The 15,628-nt window shown below is 35.2% G+C and overlaps 2 protein-coding genes across 2 annotated transcripts; one reads left to right on the top strand and one right to left on the bottom strand.

Annotated features, from left to right (window-relative positions):
• The first annotated feature begins 1,228 nt into the window (after positions 1-1,228).
• LOC108219358 (uncharacterized) lies at positions 1,229-6,176 on the top strand. Its single transcript, XM_017392771.2, has 4 exons — positions 1,229-1,575; positions 3,057-4,028; positions 5,183-5,230; positions 5,318-6,176. Exons 1-4 carry the CDS (start codon positions 1,369-1,371, stop codon positions 5,726-5,728), a joined length of 1,638 nt encoding a protein of 545 aa, XP_017248260.1. The 5' UTR covers positions 1,229-1,368; the 3' UTR covers positions 5,729-6,176.
• Positions 6,177-6,882: 706 nt separating this feature from the next.
• On the bottom strand, positions 6,883-14,321 carry LOC108219282 (magnesium transporter MRS2-11, chloroplastic). The gene is made up of 14 exons (XM_017392647.2): positions 13,864-14,321; positions 12,530-12,602; positions 12,206-12,276; positions 11,654-11,739; positions 11,214-11,304; positions 10,373-10,441; positions 9,748-9,828; positions 9,493-9,658; positions 9,356-9,401; positions 8,639-8,719; positions 8,480-8,562; positions 7,821-7,864; positions 7,588-7,695; positions 6,883-7,283 (listed from the first exon to the last, which is right to left on the bottom strand). The coding sequence occupies exons 1-13, from the start codon at positions 14,167-14,169 to the stop codon at positions 7,600-7,602; spliced, it is 1,293 nt and encodes a 430-aa protein (XP_017248136.1). The 5' UTR covers positions 14,170-14,321; the 3' UTR covers positions 6,883-7,283; positions 7,588-7,599.
• Between the last annotated feature and the right edge of the window lie 1,307 nt (positions 14,322-15,628).

Below are 15,628 nucleotides of genomic sequence, written 5' to 3' on the forward strand. Positions count from 1 at the left end.
TATAAAAAAATATGGCTCTTAGCAATTTAGGACAAAGCTAAGAGTGTAAACTCCAACAATACTCTTTACATTTCTTCTCTATTTTATATTTTATTCATATATTGGGCTCCATTATAACAAAAGAGATGGAAAGATGGAGGTGAATTGGATGGAAGAATTTTTTATTGTGAAAAAATAAGTTAGGAACAATGTAGTGGCTCTTAACTTTGAGGAGAGAGTAGAGAGAAACAAAATGCTTGTGTTTGGTTGGGGTGAATGATTCCGGAAGGAATGGAATGGAAAAATGAACTATCTTATGCATAATTTTTAAAAAATTTAATTCTTTCCTCCATTCCATTCCATACATCATAAGCTAGATATCACACCTCCAATTTGAGATGGAATGCTCTATTCTCTCCTATCCTCAATTTCTTCACAAATCCCATCATAGCAATTTTGCCCTCCCTCAATTTTTTTTCAAAACTGTCTTCCTATCTCTATTAATTTCAAGTATTTTTACTCATTCCATTCCATTCCATTCTACCCAACCAAACACAACATTAAGAGTCCCTTGGAGTAACATTTTTTCTATCCCTCCTCAAATCTCAAGTTAGGAGCCTAAATGAAGAGTCTCTTGGAGATGCTCTTAGTGACCAAAATTTTAAATTAAATTCGGTTCAAGTTAAGTATTTGACCCGTGTATTCAATTCTGACTATCTTCGACTTGATATTGGCCCGACAATTTTGGGTATCAGACTATCGGGTCGGGTTGACCATCACGGATAAAAGTTTTGCCCGGCCTAAAATTTTAATAGGTCAGAATACAACCAGAACCTGACCCTCGGTAACCCGACCCGATCCATGATATTTATTAATTAATATTTTAAAGTAATAAATAAAAATCATTTTAATTTAAATAAATAAAATTATTTCTTATTAAATTTAACTAATAAATATTACAAAAATAATATAAATATATATAATATTTATATTATATATAAATTTCGGGTTGTTCGAAAATGACCCTTCTTTTCGAGTTGATTTTTTATTAACCCGAACTCGAAAAACTCAAATCCAAATTCATATTTTATATTTTATAAGTCGAATTCGTGTCAGGTGATGAAATAGGATTCAATATTACGGGCCCTAATCCCACCCAACCTAACCAAACATGATCGACCCGAAAATTAAAAAATATACAGGACATGCATATACGGCGAACCAAAATAACAAACAGTAAACAGTGAAAAGGTAAAAGGGAAAAAAGGAAAAGAAAAATGAGTAGAGCCCGAACCAAGAATACCCAATATCCAATTAACTACTAAAACGAACCCTAATTTCACCAACTTCAACACTTCACTCATTCAAAGCTCGTCTCGCTCGAAAATAATGGCGGAAGTGGATCACAACGACGACGTTCAAAGCGAGACGAGCGACTACACATCGGAAGACGAAGGAACCGAGGATTACAGAAAAGGAGGCTATCACGCAGTTCAAATCGGCGATACATTTAAACACGCTCGCTATGTTGTGCAAAGCAAGCTCGGGTGGGGCCATTTCTCCACTGTCTGGCTCTCTTGGGACACTCACAAATCTGTATGTGTAAATAAATAGCTATATTTTGGGAAATGTTATTTCTTTATGTGGATTTTGATCTTGGATTTTTTTTAATTGGTTCCTAAAGTTCGTAACTTGGTGCTGTTTTTGTTTCGGAATTATGATTTACGGAATTCTTTGGTTCAGCTTAATAGTTTACTTTTTATCGAAAAAGTCTTTTTTTTTTGTTGACTGCTTTGTAATGTTGAGTAGGTTATGGTTTTGTATGCGAAATTTACATGATCCGTGAAATATTCGTAATATTGATGTTTTGGTTGCTGTGTCATGTGGTATGATGCTGTTCCTTATTAGCTCATGTTTTGGGGACAAGATATGTGTTATATCCACAAATATCAAATTTGCTGTAATAACTTGCCGGAAATCCTAGCTGGCCAAAGTGTGGCGGATTTGGGATTGAGAAGTTGGGACGAATGGACGATGCTGTGGGATTTCTGAAGCTACTCTCTTTGGACTTGAGTAATGCTAAAAACTTATAAATGAAGTCTAGGAAGATTCCAATATATGATCATTTTTATGTTACTAATATTTAGAACGAAAAGGGATTAAACCCATTGTGTAACTTAGTGTTGTGTAACTCTTAACATTGATCTAGTTCCAGGACCTTAGATCTATTGGATTAACCAAATAAGTACAAAACGAACTGAGGACTTGCTCTCTCTAATCAGTTTCCTACGACATTGAGAGTGTATTGTAATCAGGAATTGATGTTTTGCTTTTAAACCAAACTTTGATGGCTATTAACTCGGATGGTAATTTGCATGCTCATGTGTTCTACGAGTTGTTAATTTCTTGTATTCAGCGATAAGCATACCTCTTTATTTCGGTTTTAGACTGAGCAATAAGATAAATAGAAGTTTTTTTTAAGTGTTTGTATGTCTGAAGCTAAAGGGTTAATAACTATGCATGGTTGTAAGCCTGTAATGTGACACCACACATTAAAAGCCATTCAGCACCATCATAAAACAAAGGCTAAGCAACATTATGGTTATAATGCTTCAATAGCTGAGCAATAGGAATAATATGTCTATGTATATCTCTCATTTTGTGTATTAACAATGATATGAATTTTCAGCTTAGTGCTTATGGTGGGAACTGTGACATAATAATACACAATTGAAAACCAAATTTTCCTGCTTAACATGTACTATTTGTTACACCAAAATACTTATGTAGGAAGAATCATAACCTGGCATCAATTTGAAATTGATTTCTAATCATGTTTTAAAGTTTAGATGAGGCTCTCATCATTGTCAGTGCCATTAAATGCCTTGTTGTCAATGTATGTGATACCCTTTTTCACAGTTCACTCAAATGTGTGTTAGTGGATATGTTCTATTATGTTTTGTAGTAAAATGATATGGTAAATATATGCTTCCTGTGCAATATATCTATTGTCTTTGTTTTTTAGTGCTTATAAAATGACAATGAACTTACAGAGCAATGACCTTTTTTCTGTATAGAGATATGTAGCCTTGAAAATTCAAAAAAGTGCCCAACACTACACCGAGGCAGCAATGGACGAAATTAAGATTTTGAAGCAGATTGCCGAGGAAGACCCAGATGATAAAAAGTCAGTTGTGAAACTTCTGGATCACTTTAAACATTCGGGGCCAAACGGGCAGCATGTTTGCATGGTTTTTGAGTACTTGGGTGATAATCTTTTGACACTCATCAAGTACTCTGATTATCGGGGAATTCCTCTTCCTAAGGTCAAAGAGATATGTTCCCACATACTAGGAGGGTTGGATTACTTACATCGCAAGCTTTCTATTATACACACTGATCTGAAGCCAGAAAATGTGCTACTTTTGTCAATGATTGATCCGACTAAGGATCCAACAAAGTCAGGCGTGCCTCTCATCATCCCGTCCAAGAAGGATAAGATTGTGCCAGGGTCTGGTGCTTGTAGAGAGGTAAGGAGCTATAATAGTGATTTGACCAAGAACCAGAAGAAGAAAATCCGTAAAAAGGCTAAGAAAGCTGCTCAAACTTGCATCGAGGAGGAACCCTCAGAAGAATCTGTGCCAGTTAATGAATCATCTGCGACTGAAGTTTCCCATCAGGATGAGAAATCAAATAATGAATCTAATGAAGAGAAATCTACAAGAGATCGGTCAACAACTACAGGCAGTAATAGAAATTCTCAACAAGGAAATCAAGGTCATAGAAGAGGCAGCCGCTCTGCGAGACGAAAGCTATTATCCGAGATTGACACTAGGTGCAAATTAGTTGATTTTGGTAATGCCTGTTGGACATATAAACAGTTTACAAGTGATATTCAGACTCGGCAATATAGGTGTCCTGAGGTTCTCTTAGGTTCAAAGTACTCGACCTCGGCTGATCTATGGTCATTTGCTTGTATATGTTTTGAATTGGCCACTGGTGATGTCCTCTTTGATCCGCACAGCGGAGACAATTATGACCGAGATGAGGTATATACAAGCGTTACTCAATCTCTAAGTGCCTCCTCTCGCTTGCCTATATTTTTTCCGCATATTTAATTTAGGTAACAACTTCAAAATTAACTACTCCAACCACAAGGCCCCTTACCTGTACTTTTTAGGTGAGAGAAAATGGTTACTCGAATTTGAGTAATCACTAGCAATCCCTAGAACATGCCATGTCATATTCATATAGGTAATCAACATAGTTTATATATTTTCCAATAATCCTGCTTATTTGAATATAGGTAAGGAATGTATCTAAAATATTTGTTGAATATTACATTAAAGATATAGGTAAACTGCATTGGAGTAAAACAACCTTTTGATAACCTAAGGTAACTATTACTCCCTTCGTCCTAACAAGTTGTATATGTTTACTATTTGCACGCATTTCGAGGCTCCTATAAAGTACAGTTCCATAATGTTATTTTTTTTTGAATAGAAGTTTAAACATCAAACTTTTATTCAGAAAAAAAAAATTAATATATATTATGAAACTATACCTTAAAAAAGTCTTTGAAAGCATGCCAAAAAGTAAAGTATACAATTCAATGGGACAGGGGGAGTACTATTTTATTTTTTGGGTTATAAATTTGGGGATGCTCTAAACTTTAATTGTGTTAAATACTTTGGGTTTTACCTATTATGTATAAATGATTGATATCTGTGTGCAAAGAGCCATGCATATTCTCTTTCTACTCGCCAAAATTAATATATTTAACTACTCCCTTCCCTGAGCCTCCCTACACTGCTGTAACTAATGGTTTTGAGATTTACTCCAAATCTTCTTGCAAGAGATGATTAAATTTAACTTTATGTATTTCAACAAGTCATAATAGTCTGATTAAATCACAAGCTGAAGACATAGACCATGTCCCTATTTTAAATCAAATTTTAAAAGATAAATAAATATAAATTATTTCCTAAACTAAAAGATAACCAGTAGAATCCTAATTAAAAAAGTTACCTATGTTATTCCCAGAGTGTCTTGATTATTGTTTATCCTACATAGAGTTTTTCAGGTTTTTTAAACACCTAAAATTACACATTAGCTACATGTGGTACCCAGTTGACTGGTAGCAACTTGATTCTTCTAAATTTTGGTATATCTTTCTCTTATACATTTTTAATTCACTTCACAGGATCACTTGGCCTTGATGATGGAGCTTCTTGGGATGATGCCTCGCAAGGTGTGACTTATCAATTGTTAGAAAAAGTTATCATATTACTTGCGTAGCTTGTGGTATTGTGTTAAATTATTGATTACCTTTTGTCAGATTGCTCTAGGAGGACGATATTCTCGAGATTTTTTTAATAGATACGGGGATTTAAGGCACATTCGTCGACTTCGTTTTTGGCCACTTAATAAGGTGCTTGTGGAGAAATATGAGTTCAGTGAGCAAGATGCAAAGGACTTGGCTGACTTTCTTGTACCAATACTCGATTTTGTCCCTGAGAAAAGGCCCACAGCTGCACAGTGCCTTTCTCATCCATGGTTTGCCGATGGACCTAAAGAAGCTGACGGACCTTGTACCATAGAGCCTACTGTAGTCCCACCAGAAGCGAAAGATAAAATTATGTCCGAGAAGAAGCGAGAAAATGATGAGAGAGAGGCAATGGAGGTTGCAGTGGGAAACATTGCCATTGATGGAGCTTCAAAGCCTGTGAATCATCCTAAACAAAAATAGATCAAGTCCCCTAGCCAGTCATCATATATCATAGGACCATTTTCTCTGTTAAGGTTTTGGATTTCTTATATTTTGTTGTTCCTCCATTGCTTGTCCTGTGTCCCAACACCGATTCGTTTGACATTCATGTGAAGTTTTGGGTTTATGAACTGGAGGCATTTGATTCTTTAATGGGCAAGAAACGAACTTCTCCATTATTCAATTTTGACATCCTAATCTTGGTAGAACATTGTATCAATCAAACTGAGTATCCTTCTTAAACATGTCATATCTTGAGCAAAAAGATGACCGAGTATAAATCTGGTACGATTTAGCGTGCGTGGAAGAAAGATTATTGTGCGTCTTTCTGTATAAGTAGGTCATTCTATTCAGTATCATACTTGGCCGTGATTGCTTGTATATTTTGTACCGATACTTGCCTACAAATTAGAGACCTTCAGTTTCATCACTGGGAGTTCTTTTAGTTTTTTAGTCGATGATATTACAAGAAAACTCTTGCGCAGTTCTTTCTTAAAAGCATTTTTGATCCATACATCATCTGTGGTTTCAAGGGGATTGTGGAATATACCAAACATCATCTGAGGTCGAGAGTGCATTGTTGGCAGAAACTGGATTTAGATGTGGGGGAGCATAGTAACGGTGTAAATCAAATTAGCAACTTGAAAGTTCTTATTCTGTTCAGCAGCACTGTAATGCTATCTTTCTTATTATGGTGTAAATGCTGTTATTATTTGTTATTCCTTATTTGTTTGGGGTTAAAATTCAATGAACACTCCCCTCTGCCTTTGCTGTAACATCTGGTTCCTATTTTAGTGATTTGAGAATATTTGGGTGATAATGGTTCTTTATTTCTTTAAATCCCCATTGGTCGTCTTATTCCTGACCCTCTAGTATATGTGGTATAGATATGCGCATCAATTGAAGCAAATTAACCGTCAAACATTTGATCAAACATCCAGATACAATGGTACACCAGATCAATTCAAGCACAGCCTTGTAAAGTTTCAGTACTTTCTTACTAGGCATTTAACTTGAAGATGTGGCAATCGGGCAGTCACACATATTATGATGGATATTATGATGGATCGCATTCTCTAGTTTCTTCAATGTATCTAAGATATGTTCAAATTTGCCTATTATAAGTGTACAAACAATTCAACCAGGAAATCGGTATCTGCATGTAATATATATAAGCGTATAATCTAATACGCTGTACTTGAGGCAAAAGATCAATGTTTCATTATCAGTCCTAAGTAATGATCCTAGTTCTATCTGCAAGTCAAATCCACACTCCTAATCTAGCCTCCTCTGTTTTTCTCTAAAAAGTAAGTAAAGCAATTCCGAAGGAGCTCTCTGATTTATTTGGCGATTCCTGTCGGATGTCGGTCTAGGCTGAGAATATGATATGAAGCGATCAGATGAGAACCTGCTCTCCTGTCTCTACTTCATGTTTGGCCTTGCATAATCATAATAAGCTACTTGCTGCGTACGCGGTCAAGTGTTTGTTCTGTCCACCACACCACTAGTCATTGAGTGTTGCACATAACTGTCAAACCTGGGAATATAAGAAAGATCATTTCTAGGTTTTAGGGCTCAAGCATAAATATTGTGTTCAGTTTCCTTAATGAGCCTCAAATAGACAAAAGTAAAACACAAAACCAAGGTGATAACTTAACGAAGCCATAAGTAGATAACAAGGTCCAGATATCTTAACTTAATGCCTTGAAATCTTAGCTAAGCCATAACTAGGTGATAAACAGGTGGAGATACTGATCAATTCTTAATATTTTTAGTGCCTTAAGATAAGTATACATAAGAAAAAACTACCATGTGGAGTATTAAATGTAAATAACACTTACAACAATCGATTCTTAGAATATCTTCCGTGCCTTGAGATAAGTGTACATAAGAAAAAATGCCACAACAGCACCAACAATAATTCCTCCAGTCGTAAGCCAAAATGCATACTGTACGAATTAATTAAACAAAAAGAATTAGGTATGAGCATTTGATTTTCAACCTATATGTGTGTGTGTGTGTGCGTGCGCGCGCACATTACAAAAATTAGATTTTAGCCAGGCAGAAGACATACTGCTTGCTCTTCCAGATAAGATTTCAAGTTCATGCCAAATATACCTGCAACAAATTATATTGAAATGTTAATATCTGAGAGGGTAAAATAATATTCAGTTCCTCACATGTACTTCAGGAAATATAGATAGATTATTTAGTTAGTCTTAACTACTAACTATTTTTGTATGACAGGGAGTGTTAGCACAGCATATCATTACAAAAATTCATAACTGGTGCTTTCATAGGCAGTGAGTTCATTCTTTATTTTCGTCAAACATATATATGACTTTTCTATTGCTAATTACATATTTCACTTTTCCATACTTCTAGTTATACTATTTTTCCAGTGGTGCGACCATTTGAAGAGGTATGAAAGTGAGGAAGTTTACAGAAACAATTTTAGAGTGTTGTGCGCAAGATACGGAGGGATGCCAGGAGTTGATTTAAGTATTAAAGTAACTGAAGACTGCTGTAAAGTTTGCTGTAATTGAACATGTAATGGACATAAATACTGTATAACTTTAATTCGGAAACAAATGATGATAGTTGTGGTTCCTTGCAGGGATAACTTCAAAAGATGAGTCACTAACATACTGACATACTTACTTAAAAATAAAGTAAATAGATCCAAGCAAAATTTGAATAATAACACAATTTTTTACATAAAACACAAATTACCTGCTATCAGAGCCCCAACACCAACACAAAACGTCCCAACCTGAAGGAGCAGTTCCAGTCTGCTGACCTCAAGCCTCCGCGAACTGACAAGTGAAGAGATCCCGTGTTTGCTTAAAGTACATCTTATGATTCTAGTAAGTTGAGGTTAACTATGCTAACCTTAAATTAACAGCGATAGAGTCTTCCATTTCTCTTGCAGAATCAAGAAGCCTTTCTGCTTGACCATGACATGACTCACATCTGCATTGTTGTAAGGTAATGATATAAAATCCAACCAACGATAACCAGATTTCTTGAGCGAGATAGAATGAGGTTTTTTCTATGGTGACATAGTTTCCTGATCAAAAGTGTCCACTACAATATCATGTTCAGACCTCCCCACTACTAAACTTGATTTTAGCAAGAAGATATAATGTGCAATATATGTCCAACAATAACCTGTATTGTCCTCGAACTGATCAAACTATAACCCAAAACTTATCATGGGGAAAAGTGGGACATGCATGAGTAGTAGCTCGGGGCTCAGGAAGATGGAATTTAACAGCATGATTTACTGCAGCCAAATATGACATACTTGTATCAACACATTGTCTACCAAATATTGTTAATGTAGACACCCTTTTTAAATTTTAAGTCACAACTTAGAAAGAATATAATATCTCAAGTTTCTCTAGAATTTATGTGTGTGTGTGTGTGTGTGCGTGATTATATATATAGCAGTAAAGAAATTCAGGATGGCACAAGTTTTTCAATAAGTGCATGGGAAATAACATTCAACAACTTGGAAGTTAATAGGCGACTACATATAGCACACAGTAAAATCTTGTGTCTCTGCAATTTGGAAGATGAGTATTCTAAACTGGAGAAACTAACAACCTTTGCAGGTAGTTCTCGAAAAGCATTTCAATTTCCTCTTCTTCTTCTGCGAATTACAAAACAAATTTTTAGTAGTAGTATTGCAGTGGAAAATAGAATGACCATGAACCGGGAAAACTAGCATGCACATGACATACCCTCAGCATTTTGCTTTTCTAGTGGAACTGAACATTCCATGTCATAGTTATCTTTCTTGAGTGTGCAATTTCTTCCCATAATGGAGATTTGACGTATTTCATGAGGGTCCTCAAGTATATCAAGAAGCATTTGTTTAAGAGCGCCTGCTTTCGAAGCCAACTCAACCTTTCAACGCATAAACCAAAAGAGACTGTTTCTTACTAGTGTTGCCCTGATAACTCAGTAGACATATAAATGGAAGCAAATTATAGTACCAATTTCTGTTTGCTAATACGGAGTTCCTCCAATACACTAGCTGTTAATCGGGTAGGTAACACCTCAAGCAAGGCTTCAACCTGGAGAAAACACAAGAAAGAAAATTTGCTTTACCAACAAAGGCATGAGTGTGCTACTATAAACCACATAACATTCTGCAAGTTGCAATTTTGTTAATTGTACATGTGATATTCTGAAAATGCATGAATTATCTTAAGTTTATAACAAGACCTTATTAGCAGTTAGCACACTATATGTGTGGTTATCTGACACAATGGTTCGCCTCATATATGATGTAGCTCATTCCAACATGTACAAAATCTAGCTGCCTACCAGGGGAGGTACTGGAATGTTAAATTAACAATAATAGCAAGATATTTATACGAAGTATATATCGGCAATGCCGTGACGTAGTAACATATTTGATATATGAGCCTCATAGATGTCAAGAGAACAAATAGAACCACAGATGGTTTAAGATCACTACAGTCTTGTTGTTAGTTTACAGAGATAGTTCTAACTCTATGAGATATCAGACTTGATTCCATAAGATTACAGAAAGGTATGAATATAATAAAACAAATCAAGTGTATGTCTATATACTCACTATGTTTCCATACTCACACGTGGTTCTAAATCCATTAGTCTCTGCTCTAAACGTTGTATCCTTGAGTTCAAAGCTGCTTCAACTACCTGAAAATTTCATAACTAAAATTGCTCATAAACTGTAAGTAGTGATAATAAGTGAAGGCATCTGAGAAATTAGCATGAAAATAAAGTTATATTGAGAAATATATACATAAAAATAGGAATAAGATCAACGCTAACAGCTGGCACTAGTTTTGAATTCTTAATAGCGGGTCACCTACACTTCTGACAAACGACCTCAATTAATTAGAAAATAAACAAGACTATACATAGAAGGAACTACATACCTCTGCACAGTAAAGTGGAAGAAAATATTAATTAAACTCATTTGTATATGTGTTTGAGACCACCTTCAACTCTAAACTACAACAAATCCGCTAAACAGTGCACTGGGGTTATTGTTAGTAGATAAGACAAGTCCTAATTTGGTAAAAATATTGATTATGGTAATTATCATATACAAAATTTCAAAGTAGATTGGGATTGGAACGATTGTGGTGCCTATTAGTATAGATATTTGCAGGGTTTCTAGTGTATGCAAAAACTGCAGAGTGGTGCGACATATACACAAGGCATCAATGTTAGGTGATTGTGATCAAGAGTGCAACAGTAAGGGAAAACTTTCATTCTTGTATTACTTATATTCTTGCAACAGTAGCTCAAATTTCTAGGTTAAGTTGGGCGGAGCCATTTGTAGCATGACATTATGCGCACACAACAGACAATCTTAGATGCAGAAAAAGAATTGCTTTACTGGGCAAATAGCAGCAAGTGGTGGGCATGTACAAAACAATGAAATCCACACTATTGAACAAACCTCAAGCTCAAATGGCAATGAATGCCCTCCAATCATATTCTTTGGATTCAATCGAGGCAGAAGTGCATCAATAAATGCTTTACCACCTTTACTGCAAAATCACACAAGTAAAATTCGTAGACCAGCTCATCTGCGAATTCAATTTTGTTAATTATGTGTCATCTCTAGCAATTTCTTTCTAATATAAAGTCTTTTTTCCCTTGTTTCGATTAAGGTGAAATAAGCTAACTAAAACTAATATCCTTTTGACTTTATTTCAAAAACAAACATTTGATTAAGGCGTCCGACAAACGGAAGGTTTTGGACTGTAAGCAACTCAATAATCCTATGTGTTGTTAAGATGTAAGGAACTCAAATCGGCAGCACCAAATTGAGGCCAACAGAGCAGCACAAAAGATACAGTTGGTGTACGAAAATTGTGTTCAAGTAAAGAATGATACCGATTATAGTTAAATATGAGGACACGTTCTTGCATGGCTATAGCACGGAGTGTTCCCAAATTCAACAGTATTGCATGCTCACGAACCTGTTAGACAAAACAAACATCAATTGTTAGCCCAAAAAAAAGAGTTATTCCACCGATATTGTTGAGAATCTGCATGCCCCTTGAAAGGAGCCCCCCAAAAATCAAATTGTAATCATAAAACTGAACAAACTTTGAGGTTCTTCAAAACTGGCATTATGGTGGGAAGTTGTGCCATTATAGTAATTGTTGCCTGGGCACACAGAATTATTTTGTTCCATAAAGGTTTTCAAATATGAAAACTATAGCAGATACAGTGTCATTGCTCAGCATAACTCTAGCAAAATATGCCAAAACGAGAAAATGATAAGGGACACTAAAGCCATGTTAGTGTTGCAACCACAAATATATATGTGGGTACCATAGGAAAATAAGTATAATCTGAAGGCAGATAAACTCTTCACCAAAAAATCAGGAACAAAATTACAATACAAGCATAAACATGTAGTAGCTTGAACTTGATGCATACCAGCAAAGAAGGCATCGAATTTGTCAACCACAATGATGGGTCAACACTTCGGACGTCACGAGGGCGAAGACCTGTTTTAAGAAGTTTACTGTAAAAAGAATTACTGAAAGCTATATCATTATAAATCTTTTGTAGGTTCTTCTAGTTGACTCCACAAATGAACTAGAGGAAGATCACGAATGTATTTATATTGTGTATTAAACAATGATAAAATTTTGAATTAATTATACATTGAAATCAATTGAAGTACATAATACATATACATATGATTCAAAAATCTCAAATTCAGATAACTTATAAATGCTACACAGAAACTACACTCACCACTTGACTTTAATAGATGTCGCCTATTAATTTTCCTTGTAGATACTATTCCGTCTGATTGAACTTCCACCACCTTCAAAAGAAAATCGGTACACATGAAATTGTGATTCAAAAAAACTCAGTGTGAAACCAAAGTCAAACTGCTAGCTACGTAGAGATCCTAGTTATATCACTTAAACAGTAGAAGAATCAATTATATTCTTCAGAATAGACTTCCTAAATTATATCGTAGGAGTCTACTCCATCTCAGATAACACTTTTGAAATATATATTTATTAAATTATTTACTACATTTACAAAGGATTGCATTTCAGCTATCATTTTAGTTTTACTTGTCTTACAATCCTAGTAGTGTGCTCATTTTATCGCGGTGTCAATTTAAGTCTCACATTGAAAGATTAAGAATATCCATTAGTATAAGACCTTTTGCACGTGGCCAGGTGCCCAAAACAAAATCTGTTTCAGGCAGGCCCAAAGCATACAAAATGATACCAAAGTTGGAATTAATGTGCATATTTGGACCAACAAAATTTTCAACCAAACACATTTCGAATCATATAAGTCAGGCAGCAACTCAACTCAAAACAGTTTATCTATTTCAACCACTGCAAAGTAATTCTTGACGTAGTAGAACTCGTATTCTTTAGAAGTGTCATAATGTCATTACTAGTTGTTATCTTAAGCTTGAGTTTTTCAAAATTTATTTAATAGCATGGCTTTGGGCCGTCTCTCATTGCTCAAGACTCTCAACCCAAAAATCTGTTATCTATGATCACTTCAGTATTGTACGTAGTAAAAAAACATGCTAAAATAAAACCACTCTCACAGTCTAATGTTAACTCCGCATGCTACATAGTAGGTACATTCTTCAGCAGACTCTACTTCATCTTACTTGCAACCTAAACTTCGGCTAGAGGTAAAAACTAGTGTCTCAAGGCACAATTCCTCGGTCCGTGTTCTCGGATTTCCCTCGTCATCTTTTAATATCATTCTAAACCTGCAACCATTACTTTGAAACACTAGTGTCTTACTCCTACTCTATGTTCATTGATTTTATATTAACTCGCCTCCACTCTTCCAGGATTCCTTATTCCTCCGTATTTATATCTCAATCACTACAAGTTACCTTCTACTTGTATGTGTGCATATGACTCCACGTTCCCACAACATAATTTTAAACTATATCATCCGCTCTTATTATGCTTTAAAAGTAACTAGCTATGCACTTTAATAGTTACCGTCCGTGCGAAAAATCAAGGCAACATGCAAAAAGTTAAAACGACAAATATCCGAGAAAGATAGAGTAAGTGCAAATCATAAAACGATCGGATAACCTCATAAATCGGTTCGCGAATCCCGAGAGTAGGAGAATCGCCAGAAGAACTAACAATCCTCACCGAACTTTTCGCAACCTCCTCCTGATCAACTCCATCACCACCATCATTCACACTCTCCTCCGTAGATTTAATCAAACACTTCACTCCACGCGAGACTTTCGCCGTCACCGAGCACACATAATCATATCTCCAGGAGATCGGACACGCCGGCGATTTCAACCGGGAGTAGCCGGTGACTGATGACTCGGAGTGTAATTTTACCGGTGAGTGAAGAATGTGCGGAGAGAACGAAGTTGCGTACATTGTATACAGCTTGCTTCACAGTGTTGTTTCCGATATGTAAGATGAAAGCTGTGTAAGTATATGATCAGATTTTGTGTGTATAGGTGTGTGTAGTTGCAGTTGCGAGAATGTGAGCAACTTGTGGTGGTGGTTGAGAGAGGATTATTCTGGTTCTTATTCATCCAGCTCGATAATTCAAATGTTGATGTTCCGTTTTGCAACAGTTGTGCACGGTGTTGCCCAAATATCCCTATTTAACAGTGTTCTAAAAGTCGGGATTAATCGGCGATTAATTGCTGATCAGCCATCATCTCGATTAAACGTTAATGGGTGAAAAAAGCGTTTTTCCTGAAAAATTGGTCAAAGACGGGATTAATCGGTCAAAAGGCGGTATAATCGACAAAAATTGGTAAAAAAATCGGTAAATTTAAAATTTTAAAAGTCATAGTAAAAATATTTAAAATTTAAAAATTAATTTTAAGACGCATTATACTATGGTCATATGGGATGAATTGACCTAAATATTTAGAAAATGGATATTTTGTGGATAAAACCATTAATTTTTTAATTTATAAAATTATATGATTATAAATCTATTGTAAATATATTTAGGTTTATATTTATATTTATATTTATATAGTTTAAAAATAATATTAAATTGATTCCGATTAATGATCCGATTAATCACTCCGATTAATCCCCGATTATCCGATTAATCGCTAGACGGTGCCTTTACCGACTAAGTTCGATTCCCACTTTTTACAACACTGCTATTTAACATAAAAAAATAAATTATCGGCATTTGTAAAAAAATTGGTCCCAAAATATCATTTCAAAAACTAATTTTATGTTGTATTTATGAGCAAGTCCAATATTATTTATTATCTATCTATTGCTATTGCTATAATATAATATCAAAAAATATTTTTTAGTATTAAAATAAAACTTACTCCAATGCTAAGTTTTATAACTAATTTCGAATTTAACCAATTCTTTTAACTTTTATCAGCTTTTTTAACTTTTAATCAGTGTTGCGAAAAGCGCAAATCGGACATAAGCGGCGAGACTACCTTCTAGCGCTTAAGCGTTAAAGCGGGCGCTTAAGCGGGTTTTAAAGCGGACCATTAATCGGATTATAAATAAATAATAAATAAATATATTTATATTTATATTTATATAATATATTGATTTAATATTAAAAGATACATTTATATGCTATGATAGAACTTACAGCATATGTTAACACTACACATCCTTCGCAATAAATAATATCAATTCACACTCTTCCACCCATCTGAGCTGTAACTCAAAGTTGAGTCTCGAAAAAACAAATATCCTTCAATCACCTGTTCTCTCATCTCTCCTCCTCCTCCCCTCCCTCTCATTCTCTCTCTCTCCACCCCATCTGTCTCTTCTTCCTCCGTCTTTATCTAATCCAAATTTCAGCCCCTTTCTGTCTCCCCTCCGCCGTCCCCGTCCT

Source organism: Daucus carota, chromosome 4 (assembly GCF_001625215.2).
Source record: "Daucus carota subsp. sativus chromosome 4, DH1 v3.0, whole genome shotgun sequence".
In the NCBI taxonomy this organism is placed as follows: Eukaryota; Viridiplantae; Streptophyta; class Magnoliopsida; order Apiales; family Apiaceae; genus Daucus; species Daucus carota.

Bases quoted from the DNA above. Each gene is read 5' to 3' on its own strand.
- LOC108219358 (XM_017392771.2), top strand. From the start codon at position 1,369: ATGGCGGAAGTGGATCACAACGACGACGTTCAAAGCGAGACGAGCGAC. The intron at 1,576-3,056 runs GTATGTGTAAAT...TTTTCTGTATAG, and splicing joins CTTGGGACACTCACAAATCT to AGATATGTAGCCTTGAAAAT. The intron at 5,231-5,317 runs GTGTGACTTATC...ACCTTTTGTCAG, and splicing joins TTGGGATGATGCCTCGCAAG to ATTGCTCTAGGAGGACGATA.
- LOC108219282 (XM_017392647.2), bottom strand. From the start codon at position 14,169: ATGTACGCAACTTCGTTCTCTCCGCACATTCTTCACTCACCGGTAAAA. The intron at 12,603-13,863 runs GTTATCCGATCG...TTTCTTTTGAAG, and splicing joins TTCGCGAACCGATTTATGAG to GTGGTGGAAGTTCAATCAGA. The intron at 8,563-8,638 runs GTTAGCATAGTT...TTCACTTGTCAG, and splicing joins TCTATCGCTGTTAATTTAAG to TTCGCGGAGGCTTGAGGTCA.